Genomic DNA, 25023 nt, shown 5'->3' with positions numbered 1-25023 from the left:
AGAAACTCTATGCCTTGGCAACGGGGGGAGATGGGCGCGCGCTGCCTGGCCGCTGACATGGCACATACCCACGTGGGGGATTGGCCAGGAATCGGGCGTGAGAAGGGCTAATGCACCCGCTTAAAGGAGTACTGACACGAAATTTCAAAGCTGAGATCCGCTCTAGCAATCAAGTACAACGACAACACAAATAGGTATCTGTGCATGGCACATACCCACGTGGGGGATTGGCCAGGAATCGGGCGTGAGAAGGGCTAATGCACCCGCCTAAAGGAGTACTGACACATTACCGAACCGCGCAAATTCAACTCCTGCATTCGCACTTTCACATTCTTCCCCTCGGGGAAATGCGGGGAAATTTCTTTTAGCAGTTGCATAAAATAATAGAACGAGCGTTCAAATCAAAGCAGCACGTGGCGCTGTGTCTGCATAGAACATAACGGGCTTCTTACCCACAAGGAAACGGAATCTCCCAACGCTTCCGCATTAATTAGATCAACAGGAGGGCTTACGCATGACTCTCCCTTGGTTGGTTGGAACCAAAAAACCATTGGCGCGTACCCACTCTGGGAGATTGGCCAGGCCAGATGGGTATATCATTATGGAAAAAGGTTAAATAAGTAAAAGTAGGAGGAAATCGAACAGAGAAAGACGCAGACGAAGCGGCAAACGCACGAGACCCGTGAGAACGCGAGACGGGGTTCGAAGCCACGGCCACTGCCTCGTCAGCCGACGTCCGCCGCGCACGCTTCCTCGCCTACCGCGACCTTCCGGGCCCCAGCAGCGCGTCTACTCGGGCGACCCTTGCCAAGGCGAAATGGCCGACGCCTCCAAGAAGAAACGTCGCACCTCCAGCACATCGAGCAAGTCCTCCACTTTGAAGCCCTTGTCCAAGACTAAAGTAAGCGGTGTTACAACTGCGCAGGCGCGGTTCCGTCGCATCGAGGTGACGGGCACAACTCCGCCGGTAGAGTTTGACTCAGGGGATGAGGCATTGTGGTGTTGAGTTTGAGGACGTGGGATAGACCCCGGCCGCGCTCGCGGTGGCTGCTTTTCATGGTGAAGGGGAAAAGCGAAAACGCTCGCGGGTAGAGATTTCTCCGCACGTTAACGATCCATTAGTCCGGAGCCCTCAGCTCGGCTCGCCTCGTAGCGCAGGTGGGGCTTCGGAGCGTTAAAACCCTCAATCAAGAGGTTGTCTGCGAGCGCGACAACGTTGACAGCTATGGCTACGGGCGAGAGAGCTCGAATGCCTCCTTCACGGCCACTTCTTTAGCCTTCATGTGAAGGGCATGCCCAGGGAGAAAAGATACGATCAAGCCATATGCGCGATGTAGCTCCAAGAGGATTTTGCGGAAAGGATCCGATTGCGAGTATTGTTTAGCGCTCTTACTGCCGCTGCGGCAGTAAACTCCGGCATTTTCTAACGTTAATTGCTTTTATCTGATCGACTTAAACGTGCGCGAAGAGGTGCCGTGCGCTAACTGCGCTGACGTGACACGCAAGGTTACTGGGCTCCTCGCTCCGTTATTTACATTTTTACACGTTTTAGAAGAAGGCGGCGCTAATTTAATCCCCTTTCTAACGACAGCCCAGGAAAAAAAAATGTATTGCTCTGAGGTTAGCCAGGCTTGGCGCGAACAGTTTAAATTTAGTTAATCACTTGAGTTTCGCTTAGCGGGCATGACCGAAAACTTTGTGCCACTGGGAGGCTCTGATGCGTATGCCTAGGAATGCTGCGAATAAGGCGCGCTTCTGTCTAGGTATTTGAGGCGTATGCTTAAATAAGCTATTCGTTTTTCACACATGCGAAAAAGAATGCGGTTTTCCTTTCTGCTTTTCGCATTACATTGCTTACGTACGCTGAGCGCACGCCGTTGCGCATGCCCCTGGTTAAAATCGCAATCGGTTGAGTCCAGCTTCGGGTAAATGAGTAAGATTCATTTCAGAATGCCTAGCGTAGCTCTTTAAAATTCGTTCATGCGCATTTCACGCAGATACAAATATCCAGGCAGTGTCTATTGTTCCGGCAGCGAAAATGTTGCCGGCACTGCGTTCCCATTCGCTGGTGGCGACAATGCAACCATATTGCCGGAATTAGCTTGTTGCTTAAAACGTAACGGACTCCAAATTCATTTTCAGAAACAAATGTCCTGTTAGCGCCTGTGGTTTAGTCTTACCTTTCTTCGTCCCGTCGTTTGCGCTGTTTTCCTTAGTCTAACAATGTACCAACTGTCCCGTCAGCATACCCTTCTGAAATGTCCTGTGCACGCCGTTTCAAATAAGCTTAAGATACTATTCTTCCGCGGACTGCCGAATACTGCAAAAGTAGTTGAAAGTGAGCAATAATGCAACTGTTTCAGCGTTTAGGCGTATATCCCTGTGAAACTACGCACTCCACGATTCCCATGTCTTTTTTGCACTAAATGGGAACAATACAAATAACTTAGACTAAATCCTCCAAGCAGTAGCTGCAACATCCATAAAAATGTTTTATTATGACCCCACCACACTAAAGTGCTTCTCCGCAGAGCATATTTTCAGCGGTGAATCGTCTGCAGCGAAGACGCGGGGTTGTTTTTCTACCAATTTGGTTTTTTTTTTTCACCGCACTGCGTGTAATGTGTTATCTCTGCGATTTTTTTCGCGACCTAGTTTTGGTTTCACCCACAATATTTAAACGGCATTGTGGGAGAGAGAACGTTTTCTCTCAAATTGTAGATGACCACAAATAGTGTAGGGTTGAGATTGGCCACAATTTTTATAGTTCCCTCGGACTTTTCGAATAGCGCTGATCGGCCATTTCATACTGAGCACTCGTGTCGTTTCACGTCCTTCATTTGATATCTTAATATGATCCCTACATCCACTTCCAAAGTGGGTGTGGCTATTGTGCCGCAGTATTTGTGCCGGCAGCCAGCACTTACCCAACCCAACCTAACCCAGCACAACCCAACCCAATCCGCAAATGCAGTTTTCGAATGAATAGATATGCAGCAAAAGAACCGACATGGATACCTGTATTGCGTAGGATACCCAGTTTCAGAATAAAGTAAAACATGAGTAAGTGAGTAAAAAGCGTAAGGAGAGAAGTTAATTTAAGAAGTATAAATTGGGTGGAATCGAACCAACGCCCTCCTGGTTAACAACCAGAAGCACCACCACTGCGCCACGCTTCCACGTACAGGTGCCGTCAAAAGTAATTGGAACACGGCATCGTAAATTTACAGGAATTCCCTCTTCGAGAAGCTACCTGGCTGCATTGGTGTGCGTTTAAAGGAGTCCTCCCTCATAGAAAAAACGTCCTGTAAATCAGTAATGGCTGTCAGAAAGCCAGTAAGACAAATATTTTCTGATATTCACAAATCCTTGTTCCAATTACTTATGACGACACCTGTACACGGAACAACGTCATTCCCGGTTCAACCAAGTCACAACCGTTCAACCAATCGAGACGGCACCTGCAAAAAATATCCCTACTGATTACAGTACCAGCTGCCGACAGTGTACCCACTTCGAACGTTTATCGAGCGAAGTTGGACTTTCGTGCAGCATTTTCATTTCGCTTGGTGAATAACGAACATGTACAATGAAATTGGTGCGCGTATCATGTTTGGAGTCACATTGTGCATTCGTTCCGGTAATGCCGGGTTCTCTTCTCGGGCCATACTGCAGCATAATACCCACTGAAAACTAGAAATCTCGTCGCTTTTCGATATTGGCAAGCAACATTTAGTTATTAATTCCCGCATGGAGAAATCCAAGGCAGCCAAGTGTCTTGGATTAGCTCTGAATTTTTTTTTCAACTCAAATGGGAAGTGCGACATTAAACGGGGCATGCATGCATGTTTCCAAATGATTCCTTGCCACGGACAATTTCCTAGCGGCCTATTCCCTGAAAAATTCACAACGGTTTTCAGTCTGTACAGGGAAGTCATTGACGATGTATTTGCGCGGGAGTATATGCCGCGACTTTAGCCTTGGACGAACCGCAGGCAACCTTTGAATACATCCCGCGACTACCGCACACGCGTCCCGTATTTACTTTTCTTCCTATGGTTTGTCGTCAGGACGTGACGTGCCTTAAATGTAGCGCCGGGATAAATATAGTAGACTCGCGATGATCCAAATTCTCATCATTTAAATTCACAAATTTCAAACTTTCGGTTAATTCAAATATCAAATTTTGGTTGATCCGCTTTGTTTTAAATGCATTTTAAAGCCGCCCGATTCCAGCTGCTCCATTGCATAAATTCCGTTGAGTCGTACTTTTCGCTTGTCCTTGCCGAAAAATATCACCTTCATTTGCCCTTCAAGTCGCACATTTGCATTCTTATATCAGAAAACTCTCGCAGAAAACTGCCGCAATGAAACTGACTGCTCTCGCTGGCATCGAAAAGTGTTTTGAACTTTCAGGTAATTACGAAGGAGTTACCATTCGCGATTATTTTCAGAAATGTGAACAGCACTTCAGTATGGCGTGTGAATGCAGTAATATTAAGTATATATGAATGTGTCATTGCAGCATATGCTGCCTCGAGTCATATATTTATTGGAAGTTCTAATAATTCAAACATCATTCTGGGGTTCCTTCGGGTTTTACTGCACGTCACGCGGACTGTTGGGCGAGTTTGCGTCGGAGCTTCGAAAAAATGTCCCTGTTAATTACAGGAGGACGTGTGAGGGAAGCGAGTGTCGTCTTTACTCCTCCCATGCTTTTCTTTAACCACCACGGTGGCTCAGTGGCTAAGGCGTTCTGCTGCTGAGCACGAGGGCACGGGTTCGATTCCCGGCCGCGGCGGCCGCTTTTCTGATGGAGGCGAAAAGCAAAAACGCCCGCGTGTACGAAATTTCGACGCACGCTAAAGATCCCCAGGCGGTCAAACTTAATCCGGAGCCCTCCACTACGGCGCGCCTCATCACCTGCGTTGCGTAGGCGCGTTAAACCCTACAATCAATCAATCAACTCCCGTGCTTTTGTCGGCGGCTTTTTTACGCCTCTTTCCCACCTTCGCTTATCTAACAATCCTTCCCACACACAGAAACGTTGACACCAAGTATTTGCGAAAGCTGTTTATGTGCTCCACTATATCTTCAAGCTCGATGCTTGCACTTGCCGTTGCATCGCGGGCTGCGAGGAGTTGCGTGATTAAACCGTCGCCGCGGAGGCTAAGTGGCTAAGGCTTTGTGCTAGCTGCTAAGCCCAAGGACGCGGCTTCGATCTCGGCTGCAGTGGCTGCTTTGCTGATAAAGGCGACAAGCGAAAACGCCCGTGTGTCGAGAGGTCGCCGCATGTTAAAGGGACCCTGCAACACTTGTTTAACTTTTTTTGAAACCTTAAATGCTTGCTGAGCGTAGTCATCAAGGTTTTTCTCTTTCCCGTTCCTGACGTTCTTCAACGGCCCGAATTACGTCACTCAGGCCATGCAGCGGCTGTTGGCCGGTTTTCCTTCAGTCGCAGCAATGAACGCTTTTCTCTAGCAACTTCAAAAATAAAGCCACAAAAACAAAGCAGAAACGCGGAAGGCGTATCTGGTGCGACGAGCAAATCTTGCCGTGCCACTCCGTGCTGGCGATAAACGTTCGCAGTGCTTCCAGACGCGAAGGAAAGAGTGTAAGCATTTATCGAAAGTGCTGCAGGGTCCCTTTAATGGAGAATTTTAGCTGACCGTTTTCGACGGTCCGCTTCGATACCGGCGGCTAGATCAGCGCAACCTCAGCCAATGTCGTTCGCCGCCAAGCGCACCACCCATGCACAATGGCGCGCCTGCTACTACGAGCGGACCGTCAAAAACAGTCAGCTGAAACTCGCTAATGACTCCCAAGTGGTCAAAATTAACCCGGAGCCCTCCTCTACAGCGAACCTCATAGCCTTCAGGTGGAGCTGCGGAGCGTTTAACCCGAGAATCAATCAATAGACTTTTGAATAAAATAAATGCGTATAAAATTACAGAAACTAATTAGGGTAACTCGAGCGGGCGACTGCTCTTGCGCGGCCCTTGGCGACGTACGCGGACCTCGTGACATTTGTGCGGTCCCTTCGCGTTTGCCTTCGCGTCGCCCCGCGCATGCTTTACGTCGCAGTGCTCTGCGGAGCCTTTTATGTGCCGTATACGGTGTCCCGTAACCCTTCGGTAACTATTCAGGAAACCTTTTCGTTGCCCTACAGTCAGGAATTATCGAAACATTATGTCGAATATTGCGAACCCTATAGAGAGCATTTAAAACGGACACGTGCCAGGCTGGCATGCACTGGGAACCGAGCCTCTGTAAAACTGGGGAATATCTGAAAAGGAATAGCACTTCGAGTTTGTGCCCGGCCTTTGCAGTGAACTTTGTTTTGGTGTATTCTGATTTCGCCTAATATCTTGGAGACTGTACAACGCCCTTACCATGCCCTGTTATACGAATGCACCTTCAAGTTGTACGTACGCTAAGTTTCGTATGCGTTCTTTCCAGAGCGGCACGCAGAAAAAAGAAAGCTCTGGCGGCAAAACTCTGGGCGCTGTTCCCGCTTCGCAAAGCTCGACGGCCGTGAAAAGCGTAAGTATAGCAATATAACCCTCTTCATTGGACTTTTTTTTTTGGGGGGGGGGGGGAGGGAAGGGGGGGGGGGGGGAGACGAAGGGGGCCGGTGATAAAATCGGCCACTATTGCTCTTTAAAGTGCAGTGGAGTGCGGGATGTTGGCTCAGACTGTTTTGATAGCTAACTGCACTCAAACGTTCGACCTCTTGAAAACCTTACTTCCGTATAGTCAACCTTAAAGGAGACATGCAGACAAAACACAAGTTTGGTTCATTCAAAAGATTGCCTCGTTAGAATCATACTGACACCACTTTTAACGTAAACTTCGCTCAAATAAGCTGTACAATTAGGAGAAAATAGAAATTCCATGCGACCCACTCGCTCATTTCCCACAACAGAACCTATGATGTCACACCAGCCAGCTCTGGGATTGGCAGAGGCCGGCAAAAGCAAACGCAAATTAGGCCGAGCTTCTAAGCTTGCCGAAAGGGCTATTTGCGCTTAAATGTAGGGCACATTCTTTTTATATCAGTAAGAATGGCGGGAGAAACAGTGGGAGGTACGAAAGCACACGTAAACATAGAAGTACCGATGCGTACTGCTGTTGGTACTGCGCGAAGTATGCTTGGTTTAGCTGCACGGGACTGCGGGGCTTTGGGGTAGTTCTAGACGACACTTGCCGATTGACGCAAGCAACGGTGTATTACGTGACCATATTTTTCGAGCGAGCACTCCGTTTCACGAAGCGATTATTTTCTCCCTGAACAAAAACAAGCCAGGTTCAAATACGGTCAAAAACAAACCATATGCAGAAAACGGCTTTCCACGTCATGGTGGCGCCATCTCGGTTCACTAACGGTTCACAAGGCTTTCTAATCAGCTGCAGAGCGGTCGCCTCCTGCGATGTCATTGCAGACCACGAAAACACACGATTTAGCGGGAAAATCAGACTTTTAACGTAAATTGATTAATTTCTCACTGAATAAAACATCGTTTGCATCTGGACAACCGCTGGGGACACTATAAAACACGTACTCTTTCGAATTAAACAAACTTGTATTCTGTTTTCATGGCTCCTTTAAAAGACAGCAAGATATAATACTATATTGCCGCGAACCTTGCATTGAGTTCATCTTTTGTTTTTACCGCCCGGCTGCACCGGGTTGTGTTATCTGTGTCCAAAGTTAAGCGTGTGTCGCCTGCCTTTTTTCTTGTGCCGCACCGGCTACCGACACTAGCTTAGAATAGTCTGTGATCTACAGTGTCCTCGATGTAATTCGACGGTTCGAGAAACACCCGCACCGAAAGATAAATTCCCGCATAGCAGACACCGCGGCATACGATTCACCGACACTCGCCTACGAACGTCACTTTGTTGACTGCTGCTTCGCCGCCTGTGTATCCTCTCAGTTGTTAGGGGAGCACGAGTTATCTCCAATAAACTATTTTTTTTTCTTTCAAGACACCTGCGTCGTATTTTGCTCCGTATGCATAACGCAAACGACCATCAAAAAATGGCTGCGGCTAAGCTCAGCTAGCCGTGGACATACAAAGCGAAAGCTGGACTTTGCCTGGTGCATTCTTGGTTTAGCTTGGTTAACATTTTATTCATCTATAATTATTATAATATTCGTCCAAGACCTGACTTTGTCTACGGTTGTGGACCCGCTTCCGACATTTTCCTAACCGAACGGCCCGCTCTTCCCCAGTCTCCGACGCTAGCTTCGCGCACCCTGCATTCCGGACCCTCTCCAGTGAATACAGCTCGCCCGGCAGTGCCCACGGGGTGGTCAGACGTCGCTTGGCGACGACGGTTCAAATCCTCCCGCTCCCGCGATACGCGGAGATGACGGCCAGGCACCGCTCTCATCCATGGCCAAGCTCGCACGCGCGGCGAGTCACCTGGTCAGGCGGCGACCCCTCTGCGGAGAGCGCATGGGCCAAACCAGCAGCGGAGGCTTGGCGCATGCGCGGCGAACGCGGCCGTCACCGGAGCCCGGCCCGGCGAGTCACGCGATGCGTTGGCAAAGATACGGCGCAATGAAAGCGAAATTGCAAAGAGCGCGGCCATTATGGCCAGGGTGAAGTGACGTTGTAGCCGGCGAACGCGAAATCGCTTTGCGCTCGCACCATGTCTAGGGGAAGCGTATCCAACGGAGCTCGACAGGTTCCCCGGCTGTCTCAATGTCACTTCCTCTTCTTGATGGTTTGCTTTACACGATCCGCCGGCAGGTGTAGCGTCGTCTGCGACGATCTGCTCCAGCACGGAGTTCCAACACCGCTCCAACACCACGACCGAATTTAATCGAGCGTTTTAATCGTTTTAACAGAGCGTTTAATCGACCAGATTTAGGGGAAATCCCCTTTAGGGGAATAGGAAATACCCTTCAGGAAATACCCTTAGGAAATAACCTTTAGGGGAAATCCCTGGTCGATTAACAGCTGTCCACTTCGAGTTGTTGATCAATTCGCTCTCGCGCTACAAACGACTAGCCTCCTGGTTAGCTCAGTTGGTAGAGCGACTGCTCCGGTTAAGTGAAGGTCCCGGGTTCGAATCCTGGAACAGGACGAATTTTTCTTCAACTGCGAAGTTTCTGAGGAAGCTGTATAGCTTTCCTTTGCAGCCGTACGGCTGCATTCAGGTGGATGTCAAACATTCCTTTGCAGAAACTTACTCCACCTTGGGAATTTCCCCTAAATCTGGTCGATTAACAACTGTCGTTAACTTCGAGTTGTTGATCAATTCGCTCTCGCGCTACAAGCGACTAGCCTCCTGGTTAGCTCAGTTGGTAGAGCGATTGCTCCGGTTGAGCGGTGGTCCCGGGTTCGAATCCTGGACCAGGACGAATTTTAGGTGCAAAGCATCTTATGGTCGAGGCTATGCCCCGCGTGCGCCGTCCGCACTCCACTGCGCATGCGCGTCTCTCCTCCAACTGCATAACACTGCGCATGCGCACCTCTCCTCCATTTTCCTATCCCCAGCTGCATAAAAGCGGGTGCGCGCGCTGCGCGGCGTTCAGTCTGCTCCGAGGCACCGCCTGCGCTGGCTCTGCTCCGGTGCTGCGGGATGAGTTCGGATGGAACCAACAGCCCCGAACCAACGGCACAAAAAAAATGGGAAATTGAGTGAACCCCCATGCTGCCTCGCATCCTACTTATGATTCCCCTATGGGAAGATTTTGTAATGTTTTTTCTTCAACTGCGAAGTTTCTGAGGAAGCTGCATAGCTCTCCTTTGTAGCCGTACGGCTGCATTCAGGTGGATGTCAAACTTTGCTCTGCAGAAACTTACTCCACCTTGGGGATTTCTCCTAAATCTGGTCGATTAACAGCTGTCCACTTCGAGTTGTTGATCAATTCGCTCTCACGCTACAAACGACTAGCCTCCCCGTTAGCTGAGTGGGTAGAGCGACTGCTCTGGTTAAGCGGTGGTCCTGGGTTCGAATCCTGGACCAGGACGAATTTTTCTTCAACTGCGAAGTTTCTTAGGAAGCTGCATAGCTTTCCTTTGTAGCCGTACTGCTGCATTCAGGTCGATGTCAAACTTTCCTTTGCAGAAACATGGCATAGAGACCCCAGACTACAATTTATGCAAGTAATCCCGCAATGTTTAGAACTCTATTCAATGCCCCTTTAAATTTGTTCACTTGATCGTACCACACAATACAACTAGGTGTTAGCGCGTGATGGGCACAAAAGATTACGACGACACGGCATGTGGCCTGTTCTATACGGGTATACTGGTATATACAGAAATTCGGCCAATGTTGGGTCTACGCTGTTATTTTTGTGCTTTAATGATACGGTGAACATAAAATGTGGTGCTTATAGAATATTGTACGCAGATGACCCGCATGTATTTTTTTCTGGGATCAACGTAAAAAAACGCACAGGCATACAGCCGAGTGACGGATCTAAGCTTGCGGCTTGCGTCTGAAAAATGAAATTTAATGTTTAACAAACCAGGTACATGTTGTTTAGGATGACAGGGATATATATGCCTCTTACATTATGAATAAAGTTTTAAAGTTTTCCAATTCAGGCGGAATCTTCTACCCGGATTTTGGGAGTCCTGTACCAAGAAAATAGACACCACACATCGATTCCCTCCTCCGCCACCCCAATGCAGACCTCCGTCGTCCAATTGCCAATTTAGGCGAGTTAACACATACCTACAAGCAGTTATTGAGCGTAAAATATGCTACGTACCGTCCCTTTCTCGTATAAGGTTCTCTTTTATAGTATGGCCGACGACAACTGAGACGTACGTAAACTTTTTAAACCTGCAAAATACAGGAGCATGGCTCTTGGAATCTTGCGTAGAACTAGAAACATAGCGACGTACTTCAAAATTTATGAAGCACTAGCTTTTCGATGTTTAGATAAATTTACAAATAATACTGTGATTTACGAAAGGGCAGATGGACGGACGGAAGGTCAAATTTTCGCGTCTGGCTCACACACACAAAAAGACTATCGCCCTTAAGAAGCGTTCTTTAAAAAACTTCGTCAAAAAGGGGTGAGGTGAAAACAAGCGCTAAAAAAGATGCGTCAAGCTGTTTCAAGAAACAAGCATTCATTATGGGAAGAACGTCAGGGTGGGATAGAGGGAGGATGGGAGGCAGGGGCGGCAGCAGAATATCGTCTTTGGACGACATTTGCAGTGAACCAATCAAACACATCGGCATTTGTTATGGTCCCGTTCAGGGCGTGGTACGCCTCTTCAAAGAGCGGTGCGCCTCTTCAAAGGGAAAGACATACCCTAACATGTGTACATGTATCGATAACTTTAAATCATTTTCCTGAAAATATGTTGAATGTCAATGGTTGGAAACCGGAGATTGAGCCCTCGCGATGCCTAAATGGCTTTGAGCTGCGCTCCTATTTGAGCACTAAGTCTCGTGTTCGATACCTGGGTGTGGTGGCTGTTATCCCGATAAAGGGAAAACCCTTTGGAAGCTTTTGCAATTGTTAAAGATCATCGGGTGGACTAAATTAGCCCGTCGCTCTTAACTGCTCCGCGCATTATAGCCCGTGTGCAGCTTTGTGGGGCAAACATCAAATTTGAACTGAGTTTTATTTGGGAAACGGGAACCTTTTCGCGGGAAGTTGAGCCACCGGGTTTCATGGGGCGTGATTAACTGCTGCGATGTTTTTTGGACGCGATCAGAAGGTCGATTTACTTCCTTTGTTTTTCACGCGGACGCCGGCTCTTTTCTACGGGGAGAAAAACGTTGGCTTTGGCGGCAATGCTCGTCACGGTATACCGACAGAACAGCACGCGACGAAAGGGCACGCGACAGAACAGCACAGCGTTCTGTCGCTGTGCTGTTTTGACGCTGTGCTGTTTTGTCAATGTGCTCTTCCGTCGCGTGCGCTTTTGACGCTGTGCTGTTTTGTCGCGTGCTGCTTTGTCGCGTGCTGCTTTGTCGCGTGCCCTTTTGACGCCATGCTATTATGTCGGTGCTCTTCTGTCGCGTGCCCTTTCGTCGTGTGCTGTTTTGACGGCGCCCCGCTCGTCACCAACCCTGCGCGCCTTGTCTGTGACTCTATTCAGCCACCCGGCCAAAGTGAACGAAATCTGCGCAATAGTCTTACATACCCACACCCAAATCTAAACGCCCAAGTCTGGTGTCAATGTTCATACTTGCCAACATTGTTGAACGAGAACAAGACATTACGCAAACATAAGACAGAAAATTAACGCATGAGTGATATTTACAGTGTTCATTTACAACAAAAAATCATAGATGCACGATTTTTGCTAAATCGAATACTAATCCACTGCAGAAAGAAAAATCACTCCGTCACCTGCTGTCGTCCGCGCCACTTCAGCTTCCGGCGTCATTTTAAGAAATCAAGCGGCAACAGTTATGAAAGGTTCCACTAGACAGGCTCCACGTTTTGCTTGGAACGCACGGGCAGTATAGGGCAACGTCGTTCTATAAACGTTGAAGTAGAGCGCCTCGATTCATGCGCGTCTCCACCGTGTGGCAGCGATGGCATCGAGACACCCGGCCTGGAGCTGTTAGAATGCGGTAAATTTAAGTTGAATTGAGCAAACTCTCAGTGTGCTTACCTTGGGAGGAACGCGAAGGAAGAGGAACAACATGAGAGTGAGCGGGAAAGCGAAGGGGGGCGTTTACTTGGCAAATGTCGACAAAGACTGTCGTCTTTTGTCGACATTTGCGAAGAAAGGAGCAGATACGCGGCCATCCCCCCCTCCCCCCCCCCAACCCCTATTTTGGAAACAAAGCCACTCGTTATTGCAGCAATGGATTTTAACGTAAGCTGTAAACTTCCCATTAGATGCAATGAACATGAAGTCATCTATGATTGATTGATTGATTGATTGATTGATTGATTGATTGATTGATTGATTGATTGATTGATTGATTGATTGATTTTAAAAAATTGGCGCTTCGACCGTTCCTAATGGCCGCCTTTTCTTGTTCTTTACCGCTCTTTCCAGACGTCCTCGAAGAAAGGAGAAAATCTGTCCCAGGACAGTGCAGGAAGCCAGGTTGGGGAATCCTCGTGGTACGGGAAAACAACCGTGAGTATGTTGTCCGAACGTCGTTCAGCGTGCGATTTTGTGGGGCCCAATGTTCTTAGCCGCTCCGCAGTGCCTGCTTCATGCCGGACTTTTGGTCACACTGCAACGTATCTCCCGGAAAGTTGGGAGCCCGCCCCCGGGTTCAGCCGTTCGCATGAGCTGCCGGTTTAATTAAAAGCGCCCGTGCTCTACGTCAAACGATATTTGAAGGCGCCTGTCCTAACCTACAGCGAAACCGGCTTGCTGAGCTGGTAGAACTGGTTTGTCTGCAAATTCGTCGACTTGAATATGCACCACCCATTTGAAACCCGTATAAAAGGCTTTCAGGCTAGTCTACAGACACATACTTAGAATAGGCGGTCACGAAGTACCTCAGTCAAAAATTACTTATCTGTGGGCATCAGATAACTTAGAAACTTCTTCAAAAGTTTTTCTCCCTTTCTTGGTATTGGCTTTCTTCAAACGCTTGAATTACGTCATTAGAACGAAGTAGCGGGCATTGGTTTGCTTCCTTTCAGTCGCAACAATAAACGCATTGGGTAGATACTTAAAACAAAATCGCCCTCAAAAGCAAGCAGAAACCGAAGGCGGATCTCATGCCATGTGGAAATCGCGCAGCGCCGCCTTGGCCTGGCGATAACTAAAGCTTTCCCACTTTTTTCAGACCCTATAGAGAGTGAAAGCTATTCCTTTATTTCTAAATTTTCGCCCGCTTCCCAACCATCCTTTTTTTAGACTAACACCGCTAGCTGAACGCTGCAATACCGACTTAGTGCACGTTACTGTATCGTGTTGTCTTCGCCTGTCTGATAATCATCACGTGACCTCTGCTTAATCATACACTACACCTAGCTATCACCCGCTCGACATTGCCTTCCTACCTTGCCCGCACTAATACAACCTCCGGGTCGACACACCCCTCCCCATTTTGAAGATTTTGTCCGACGTTTAGAGTAGTTGTCTTCGCGCAACGCTGGTTGCTACTTCCCTTTGTTTCGACTGTACGCATTGTGCCCTACCCGCTCCTGCAATGACCCTCGCGGTCTGCAGTACGTACAAACGAAGAAGGTCTTCTGGCACTTAAAGAGGCCACGAAGACAAAACTCTTCAAAAGATTGCCTCGTTAGAATCATACTGACGCCACTTTTAACGTAAACTTCGCTTGAATAAGCTATATAATAAGGAAAAAAAGGGAATGGTCATGCGATTCACTAGCTCATTTACCGAAACAGAGCCTATGATGTCATACCAGCCAGCTAGCTCTGCGATTGGCGGAGGCCGGAAAAAGCAAACGCAAATTAGGCAGAGCTTATAAGGTTCCCGAACGAGCTACTTGCGCTTAAATTTAGGGCACATTCATTTTGAAGCAGTAAGAATGGCGGTACAAACAGTAGAAGTTACGAAAGCACTCGTAAACATAGAAGTACCGATGCGTATATCTGCCGTTGGTACTGCGCGCACTATGCTTGGTTTAGCTGGACAGGGCTGAGGGGCTTTGGGGTTGTCTCAGACGACACTGGCCGATTGACGCAAGCAACGGTGTCTTACGTGACCATATTTGTCTAGCGAGCACTTTTTCACGAAACGATTACTTTCCCCCTGAACAAAAACAAGCCAGGTTTAAATACGGTCAAAAACAAACCAGCGGCAGAAAACGGCTTGCCGCGGTATGGTGGCGCCTTTTAGGTTCTCTAACAGTTAGCAAGGCTTAGCAATCGCTGCAGAGCGGTCGGTTTCTGTGATGTCATTGCAGACTAGGAAAACACACGATTTAGCGGGAAACTCAAAATTTTAACTTACAGTGAATAATTTCTCAGTGAATAAAACATTGTTTGCATCCGGACAGGCGTTGGGGGCACAGTAAGGCACGAAATCTTTCGAATAAAAGAAACTTGTATTTAGCCTGCATGTCCCCTTTAAGCTTACTTGTGTGATTTGGAGGCGAAATCTCGAAGTCATCAAAGACTTCTCCACTGCCGCATTGCGTTCGCATTCTTTCTTCGCATTAGTTTCTCCGTTTTTCGACGCGAGCCACTCCGACAGACAGCCTGGCCGCGCTTCCCGCAGCAGCTTCCCCACACTCGGAACTCGATCTCTTCCGCGTGCACTTATTCCGCTCTAGTGCCGCCACGTTCGCCTGTCAGGGGTCAGACATCAGGCTCACACTCAATCATTATCCTATCTGTTGTCACCATGTTTTAGAGCCTAGTGTACCCCCAGTTTGATTGTCATCATATCTGTTGTCTCCAGGTTTTATTTAAAGTGACAATTCACCATAATTAATACTCCTTCTCTTCCACCATTCCTCCTCCTCCTCTTTCACTATCCCCCTCCGCGCTTCCGTTCGGCTGGTTGAGGTGTAGGCGTAACGCCCGACAGTTATCGGCCTCTATCTCCCCCTCCCCCCACCCCCCAACAACCACTTCCTCCTCCTCCTCCTCTTGTTCAAATGTGGGCACAGTGCCGGCTTGCCGCAGTGGTTTCAGCGCTTGGCTGTAGCTCTAATTCCACACGAGCCCAAATGCGTTCTTATTTATTAAGTGCAGAGCACTTTAGGCGCTCGCCTTGTCGTAGCTCGCTCGCTGGACCCAAGTAGAGCAACCGGGCGTTCTGTTGTAGCGCTGTCGTCGCGGCGTGCCCCACAGGCTTCGAAAGCCAAGCGGTTTAAATGTTCATGAGCGTTCAAAACTCGTGAACCGCTGGCGCTTGTGGTACATCTCACCGTTGTTTAGCGCAAAGATAACTGAAGGTACATTTCAGGCAAAATAAGCGTAATTAACCGGCAGCGCCAGCATTCATTTAGTTAGGAACGCTCGTTGGGTTGGTTTTTACGATAGTAAACGAAAAAAGCGGCCGCGCAAGAGAAATGGCGCGTTCGAAATGACGCAGAAAGGCTCCACGCGCAAGAAGAAAATGGCGCGTTCGAAATTCCACAGAAAGGCTCTAGCCGCGCACGAAAAAAATGGCGCTATCGAAATGACGCAGGAAGGCTCCAGCCGTGCAAGAAAAAAAATACGCGTTCGAAATGACGCAAAACAGCTCCAGCATACGAAATTAAAGCAAGCACAAAAAGAACAGAACTCCCGCTGGCGCACTCTCAGGCAGGGGGCGCGCGAACACAGCGAAGGCGGAAAATTTGAATTGAATGGGGTGACAGCAGTGAGCGGTTATAACAGCGGTACAGTTCATTGTGGCGAATTACTGCTCTGCACTTCCGACAGCTTTCACATTGAGTGGAACGGCTTTAATTTTTTAATTTTCTCTTTACGGCGGCGGCCACTTTGGTACCGTTTGCGTTGACGCCGACGGTGAGCACTACGGCGATTTTGAGTGTTTGTTAAGGTACCTAAGGATTTCTCGTTAACAAAATGACGTGAGCTCTCTGCTGCGCACGTTTGCAACGCCCGCACAGTAACACGCGTCATCCTTGCTTCTGTTTCAGGCAAAGATTTCGAAGGGCAAGTCGGCCAGCTACCTGGGACAAGAGCGCATTCCGGTAAGACGATTGCAATCAGTCGCAATGCTCACAGGATTTTTTTTTTCTTTCTCCACACTGAGTTGATGCGCTTGCAGGGATCCTCGAAGCGGGGGGGTCCCTTCAACGATTACAGCGAACATGGAGCGTTTCGGGGTAGAGGCGGTTTGCACCCATGAGCGTGGAGAGATCGTGAAGACAACAATGGACCTTTGCCCAGTAGCGTTGTGCTCATGAGGGACTCTCGCTACCCCAATAATGGCGGATGGCATGCGAGAGTCGCGCATGCGATCCGGGGGCAAAATGGAAACAAAACGACGCCATATTGGATTATCCAGTTGCGAACGCCGAGCCATCTAAGTGCTGCTCCGTTCTGAGTTCTGAAAGCGGCCGTCAAGCAGGCGATACGGCTGCCATCAAAATTTGTCTGCCACCAAAACTCTGGGATGGCTTCCTCAACGGCGCAGGACAGGCGGAAAAAAAAGGGGGCGTGTTCTTCTATAATCCCCCAAGTGTGGTTCGGGAGGCCGCCGCTTGAGGGTTACGCTACTGGAAAAAGGTTCATTTACTCGGTTTATTCGAAAGATGTGCAAGCTCATCACCCGCTGCAATTTTGTTTGATGGGAAGAATTCCTGTCATCGCTCAGAAATCAGTGTTTAAAAAGGTGGATTCCAGTTTACCTGCTTGCGTGCTGTTATATTACGACGCGGATTACCTGTGACGAATTATTTCGATTAGCAGCCAAAAATGGACTGTCAGTACACTAGTTCAGCGCTGCTGCGAAGAAACCGCGAGCTTGAAATTTAAAATTGATCAATACTACTAAAACATCGTTCACGCAGCGTTTCAGCGAGTAATAACATAAGCTAACTAACAGTGTAGATTTGAACTGTCCTCGCACAGTGGAAGTGACTAGGAGTGGACGACTCGATATTAGGGGCGAAGCACCTTAGGACCTCGCTTTGTCCGGAGCCTAAAGTACGTGTACACAGTGTTGCGCATGCGCGAGGAGCATCTGATTGGATCGGATTGTATCGGATTGGATTGTATTTGAATTGTATATACTGTACACACGCGTTGTCAATCATCTACATGAGCGAGTGGGCAATGCCGTGGGTGATTTACGGTAAGAACGATCCCCGTGCTTCGCCCACTCGTCATGATTCTGGGCCATCTCTCTCCCGTGGTGAATGCCGCGTGCGATTTGTTCGAAATCAAAAGCTAATGTGCTACCCGCGTCGCGGCGTCTCCGCGGCTCATAGAGACGCTCGCAATGTCCACTTGCAATTCTTGTTTGTTATTGCGTCAGCCGCCTGCTAACGCAATAACTCGACCGCCTGCTTGGGACTCGTCGGAACGTTCCCCTCTCCACACACGCTCTTTCGCTCTCTGTTCTGTTTCTTCGTGTCCACCGGTCAACGGTGCAAATTTTCCACGACACGGACCATCTATTCCTCCTGCAAAAAATTATATTAGTAGAATGCGCGGCAAGTGTTCGACTTAAAAGGGCTGCGCGAACGACGAAATATCATGCGAAAGCTCAATTTCTTGGCCGAAATAAGCCCGTTTTTTTAAACAAGTTTGGTTGCGACTTCAATGCTTTGCCGTTGCGATTTCGTTTGAGCACGGCCATGTGCCATATGCACCCACCCCTGCCCCCCAATTATAACGCGATAGCATTATATAGCTCATTTTTCGATTTCCCCGTGCCTGTCAGCCGTCCGCTATCAGCCGTGCTCATTAAGCGTCCGCGGGTATACGTAACCCCTGCCAACCGGAAGCTACGACTAAGGAATGCAGATGCGAGCTTGGGCTCACCTGAATTTGTAATACGCGCAGCTCCAATTCATGTGTGCAAACAAAAATAGTGATAGTACCACGGAGACGAGAAAAATATATACGTGAATACCGCAGGCGCCGCCCCTCCGCAATTACGTTCGTCCTACGTCCTGCAGTGTGTGGTGAAATGCTCGGCAGACCGTCGCCAGCCGTTCCCGCAACTGACTCCATCTCACCAAAGCGGCTCTCCCATCGAAAGTAATGTCGGCACAAACATTGTGTCACCTTATTTAGGAATGGGGCGGTAGATAGTGGCCATTGTCTGAAAAACCAAGGAAGGTCTGGATCATGATCAGGCAAGAAACAAAAATTACTTCTAGTCAAAAACAAAACCAAGTATAGAGCGCTTAATTACAATAATTTTTAATTTACTTTTCGAATCTTCTGCGATTCAAGCACAACCGCATTGCGTGTGGGGGCAAACTAGCGATGAAACAACAAGGCCAAGATAAAAGAAACACTCAAAAATATTTCAGGTTGTCACCCGAGACAATATTCGCGCAATACTCCTCCGCATGGCGCTGCTGAGAAGGAGCAGAACCGTATCCACATTGGCCAAAATACATATAACGAAGTGTAAAACGTCTAACCGGTGTAAAAGGAGTAAAAGAGGAAACGATAAGACTCATGCAAGCACTGATTATCGCACAGCCTGCCGTACCAAGAACTTACCCCCATTGAAGTAAACCAAATAAACGCCTTCATCGAGAAGATATATGGCAGCCCTCAATTTACCAATTTTCACGGTCGTCGAAAAGGTTCTCAAATTGAGTCTTACAACAGCTTTGAAAAAACGTGGACTTCATAATAGACATATCACCGATCCAACGACTCCCCAGACAAACCCTTCCCCACCGAACTAATTTAATCCAAACCAACGCAAGGACAGACGAGAAGACAGGGTCAAATTCCTTCCGTTAAATTACCAAAACCGTGCAAACACAGGATACGCCGACGCCCGTATTTGCGGAAGTACTGAGGCAACAATCGTTGCAATGGACTACCCTGGCAATCTTAGTGATCGCATGACCTACCACCACACACAGGAACGGAACCAGCTGAAATTTGACCGGATCCTCTCGGCAATTCCACTTGCGTAACTATCAAATGGAAGCACAAACATCATTACAGTCTCATCACAGCATTTCAAACGTTAGTGGAGACGGAATACCTAAACACTTCGGAAATATTTTTCCATCCACAATGAAGGCAGTCGAAATTACATGGAAACTGACCCGGGGATCTGGAACGGATCGAGGCTCTGGAAGGGACCGAAGAGAGCGCGCCAACTCGCATATCGTTATCTTTGCGGCCACGACTGCCACACTCCCCTCCTTAAAAAATATGGAGGACTTCTCTTCTTTCTAAGCTTAGGAACACGATCCTTCGGGTGCTGAAGGACCGCAAACTCTGCGCAGGGAACAAGCCAATTTAGATATTCAGAAATCTAGATGGACGGAGATGTCTACCTCCGACGTTAAGTAAAAACTGTGTTAAATGCGGGAAATATTCACCCTTTTCCACGCAACCTAGACATGTCCGAGAGCAATTGAGCCATTACATATACCCCCGCTGTGGAAAATGGGAGGCGACTTTGACTAGCCTGTCACCTCAAGATCAGCCTGAGCTGGTTGGCAGGGCGGGGAAGGAGCTGCTACTTCGGGGTCCTGCTAAAACTGATTCACCTGTCACGCCCACATCATACGCCACGCAAGCGTCGGTTTAAAGCCGTTGAAGCTAGGCTCGCTCCACTGACTGACCTTCGGTGTTTGGAAAGTATAAATGGTAAATGCAGCAACTTTGTTCCAAAACGACCCCTGGTCGTCGAAATAAATCTATCGCGCCGTACATCTTAAGACCTAAACGTAGATGTTACTGCAACTTTTTTTAATATCATAGGAGCGACGATCAATCGACAAGTTAGCGTCTTATCGCGGTGTCTAGCGGTGAAATAGGTGAGAGCACGCGCACGCGCTATAAAGTCAGCTGTAGTTTTGCTACGCTGTTCTCCTAAGAGCAACACAGCCCTGTTGTTTTTCGCTTCGCCAGCCACCAAATGTAGCTAATCAGCGTAAACACTCCTGATGACCGGCCCGTGCAAGGAATACGAAAGAAAAAATTTCTCCCACCTCCCCTCGCGGGAACCCCTGTGTAGATGCGACGCATAGGGGGTTCCGTTGTTGTTTCCGTTAGGTTGATTCTCCCATCGCGTGAAACGTGCCGTGAACCCCCTGCCGCGGCTATGACGCAACGTGGCGCGGCTATGACGCAACACAACCCAACACAATCCAAATCCAATCCAAGCCAAGCCAATCCAATTTATTCGAATCCAATCCAATGCCCCTCGCGAGAGTGTGTTCGCTATCGGAGAGGAGAAGGGGTGAGCGGCGGAGAACGCAGCTCGCGCGGCGAGGAGAATGGGGGAGGGGTGTGGACGGACAACAACAACGCCGTATGGAGGGACAAGGCGAGTGAATGAGATGCAGTCGCATCTAAAATCGAACGCGCATTGGAGATGCGCATGTGCTTGAAATAACCCCGGTTCCTAGTAAACAAGGTTATGCCATTGTTGTGGCCGAGGCTATATCGCTCTTAAGGAATAAGGCGCTGACAAGGCGCTGACATGTTCATGGGTCGTTGCTCCCGTGGTATTATGGAAAAATTAAGGGGGGAGGGGTGCACATGTCCCGTTGGTGCTTGAAGCGCAGGCGTCTTCACCGAACTCGCGTGTGACTTTTCTTAACCGGTCACCTGGATGTGCGTCCTGTTTGGGGTCACGCATCTGGCGCGACGAATATCTTTCGACATTTGACGTCCATCCCGATTCACTTTCTAGGACTGTTTCACACATGCGGGAGCGGACGTCGTTGCGCAAAGGGCGAGGAGGCAGCGGCTTTGGAAACTCGCACTACGCAAGCGTCTGGTCCAACGCTTTGCCCATAAAAATCCATCCGGCGTGGCGCGAACAGCAAGGTGTCAGCTGAGCAACTGAAAGGACCCAGGTTCGACGGCAGGCCTCGCAAGGTTGTGTTTTTCACTAGATTCAAAGGTAGCAGCGCTTTCGCAATAAAAAAAAAAACAGCAAGCCGTGCCAGTCTCCCAACTCACTTTTTGCTGCCGTTACGTAAACCGTTAACGTTGTCCTCATTAAGTTTGATTAAAAACACTCGCCTTTTGAGCTGCAGTTCGAATAGAACGAATGAAGGCCGTCCGAGACAAGAGATGGAAAAAATATTACCAGTGGCTTACCTCGGCTATGCCGGGATATACGTAGCGTGAGCTAAGGTTCAGCTGGTTATTTTAAGTTTTCCTGGTTGTCTAGGATTAGTTTGATTATCATGCTTACTGCTGCTGCCATGACACACAGACGGTATACGCATTATGTAACATATGTATATGACCCGCCGCGGTGGCTCAGTGGCAAAGGCGTTGCGCAACTGAGCACGAGGTCGCGAGTTCGATTCCCGGCCGCGGCGGCCGCTTTTCTGATGGAGGCGAAAAGCAAAAACGCCCGTGTGTACGAGATTTCGGAGCACGTTAAAGATCCCCAGGTGGTCAAAATTAATCCGGAGCCCTTCACTACGGCGCGCCTCATCGCCTGCTCTGCGTCGGCGCGTTAAACCCTACAATCAATCAACATATTATCAAGCGGCTCCGGCGCAGCGTCACCAATAGCCCCAGAGCTAAGCTGGTTCCACAGGCGCACGCCGGTGCTGCTGCGACGCACGAGCCATCGGTTCCACACCCGGCCACCCCTCGCATGATCATCAAGTGGACCGGCCCGCCACGTGCGGAACGGAGGTCGGCGAGGACGCTGGGCGCGTGGGGTGTGTGAGAGACGCCGGGCATCAAGCAATGTTCTGTGCACTGTGTGACGTCACTGCTCCTCGAGCATGCGCAGCATGGCTCTCTAGGAGCCACGCAAAACTGCTCAACCTCGGCCAGTGTAGCTCATGCTACAAAACCCGCTTCTTGTCCTGAATCTTCGCAGAGCGAGAAATCAGTAGCGGCGGTCTCAAGCGCGCTGATCTACGCACACGGCCGTGCCACCGTGGATGGTGTTAGTACGAGACGCAGTAGTCGTGGCTTCGCCAAAGCCTTCCTCGCCATCAAGCGTTCTTGTTTCGGTCGCGCCGCCAATGGGAGAAAATTTTCTGGCGCTTTTTTTTACTCTCATGTTGGAAAGATTCGTTTATGCATCAGTCAGCCGCGTTACGCTGAGATAGCTCGCTACGAACCCAGGTCACAGCATTTTATTCAGAAGCTGAAATTTAGCCACCGGTGTACAGAAAATGCAAATTGGACATGCTTCTACTAACGGTTCGCCCTTGTATAGTGTTGGGAATAGAAGGTAGACGACCAACGTTGAAGTTGCCCTAAAGAATGAGGCATACGTCTGAAATAGGGGAAGGGGCACTATAAGTCGAGAAATGAATACTCCTTCGTTCCTGAAATTTAGTCGAACGAACATTAGCAAGACTCTGAAGCCATTGACGCAGCTGTACTTCTTGCATTGGGTTTGTTTGTGATCTCCAACATGCAGTCTTTCATTTTGGAGTTCTTCCAGGCGCATAGACACGGAGCTTATCTTATTTTTCCAGAGCGCTTCGTCCGTTGACAAAGGCACGCTCAAGCAAAACGCCAAGACGATCTGCCTGCTGGTCGTAGCGGTGCTATTCGTCGGGGCCGGCTGGATGCTGTTCACGAGGTGGGTGCGGAACAAGCCAACCATAGGCTTCTGCGACAAGCCAGACTGCGTGAGGCATGCCCAGGAGCTCCTCGCTGCCATGGACTCCAGCGCCAGTCCTTGCGACAACTTCTACAAGTTCACGTGCGGTTCATGGAGGCCGAAGCGCATGGAGTCGTCCATGATTGGTCGAATCTACGACGAATCCGCCGAGATCGCAATTTCGGAGATGGAGAGCAAAGCGGATGCCGTCCTGCCTGTTGCGGCCGAGTTCTACCAAACCTGCGCGGACAAACGCGCCCAGAAAGAAAGCGAACTGGCGATCTTCAACAGCCTCAAGGAGGACATGGGTCTCACGTGGCCGAATAGAAAAAGATCTGCCAAAATCGACCCACTTACAGTGCTTTTGAATTTGACAATCAACTGGAATTTCCATATGCTCTTCAACCTACGGGCCTTTCCGATTTACAAAGGGAGACCGCAGACCCTCTACATTAGGCGAGGCATATTGAGCAGCTGGCGACCGTTAGAGCTACAGACCTTTACAGAAAACGTGAGGAGGCACCTTAAACAGCTAAGTGTCACTATAACAAAAGAGGAGGTCGAGAATCTCTTTGTCGTCGTCCGTAATATCAGCAGCTCTGCTCTGAACGTGCCTCCAGGCGCGACGAATGAAGTGCTGATCCGCCTCGAGAACTTTGCTAAGCACATGAAGACTCGAACAGCGGATACCTGGAAAAAATTACTCAACGGATTTCACAAGCCAGACTACAGCTGGAACCCGGAAAGCTTTGTCTTTGTTGAAGACACGAGAATTCTGCTGCAGTTCGACAGCCTGCTGAAAGAATACCAGACGAGGGAAGAGTCGCTTTTGGAAGGCTTTTCGTGGGTGTACATCCAAAGCATGCTCTGGAGTGTCGTTGGCAATCATGAGTTGCTTCCTCCAGACGGCAACACAGATCTAATGGAAAAGTTCAAGAAGTCCTGCCTCGACAACGTGCAAAGTTTTTTTGGCCTAGTTGTTTCCGCCAGGCACTTATACGCGCGCTACAACGACACCGTTCGCAAGAAGCTCGACACGTTTTACGAAAGCGTGCGTGGTCAGGCGGTGACAGACGTTAAAGCCGCTGGGTGGATCCAAGATTCCATCAAGGAAAAGGTGATCACTAAAATTCAGGACATGGGCTTCAACGCGATGCCTGAGGAGAGCTTCTTTTCCAAGATTGCCTTAGCCAACTTGTACCGGGATTTCAGCACCACGAGCGGCTCTTTCATGCGCAACTACATCAGCGTCGCCAGGGCGTATCGCCAGGTCATCGGCCACGAGAGCTTCGTCAGCGTCTACTCGAAGCGATTGGGGGGTGGCGCCCCGAGTCGCTACAACTACTACTACAACATCGCGTTCATGTCGCTGGGCGCGCTGGAGCCTCCTCTGTTCTACCTGGACGGCACGCTGGCCATCCGCTACGGCGCCGTAGGAACGCTGATTGCGGAGTGCATGGTGCGCTCCTTCGACAAGCAGGGCATTCTCGTCAATGACCGGGGCGAGCAAGAGCCGTGGTGGGGCTCGACGGCTGACTACGACAAAGTGGTCAACTGCGACATGTTCCGAGGCACGGGCAAGTCTGGCAGCGACCGGGACAAGGCGGCGCTGTTCCCCCTCGCACCCGCGCTGTCGGCCTCCTTCCGCGCTTACCGCGCAGCTATCCAGAAGATTAAGGGCGACCCGGACCAGCTGCGTCTCAAGGGCCTGGAAGACTACAGCGACGACCAGGTGTTCTTCATGACCTATTGCCTGATGAGGTGCAACACAGGCGGCAAAGAGCACATGTGCAACATCCCTGTTCGCAACACCAAGATGTTTGCCACTGTTTTCCAGTGCCCCCCAGACTCCCCCATGAACCCCAACCCTAAAAATAAGTGTACCGTTCTTGACTAG

The 25023-nt window shown here is 49.3% G+C and overlaps 2 protein-coding genes across 2 annotated transcripts in view; one reads left to right on the top strand and one right to left on the bottom strand.

Annotated features, from left to right (window-relative positions):
* LOC144152895 (uncharacterized) overlaps window positions 1-25023 on the bottom strand; it is an 86093-nt gene that overhangs the window by 27088 nt on the left and 33982 nt on the right. The window lies entirely within an intron of this gene.
* On the top strand, window positions 818-25023 carry LOC144153153 (neprilysin-3-like). The gene is made up of 4 exons (XM_077684804.1): window positions 818-901; window positions 16525-16578; window positions 22999-23434; window positions 23747-25023. The coding sequence occupies exons 1-4, from the start codon at window positions 818-820 to the stop codon at window positions 25021-25023; spliced, it is 1851 nt and encodes a 616-aa protein (XP_077540930.1).

Source organism: Haemaphysalis longicornis, unplaced genomic scaffold (assembly GCF_048455015.1).
Source record: "Haemaphysalis longicornis isolate Haplotype H1 unplaced genomic scaffold, Haemaphysalis longicornis Haplotype H1 scaffold_9, whole genome shotgun sequence".
Classification (NCBI taxonomy): domain Eukaryota; kingdom Metazoa; phylum Arthropoda; class Arachnida; order Ixodida; family Ixodidae; genus Haemaphysalis; species Haemaphysalis longicornis.
This window is presented reverse-complemented; position numbering and strand designations above follow the sequence as displayed.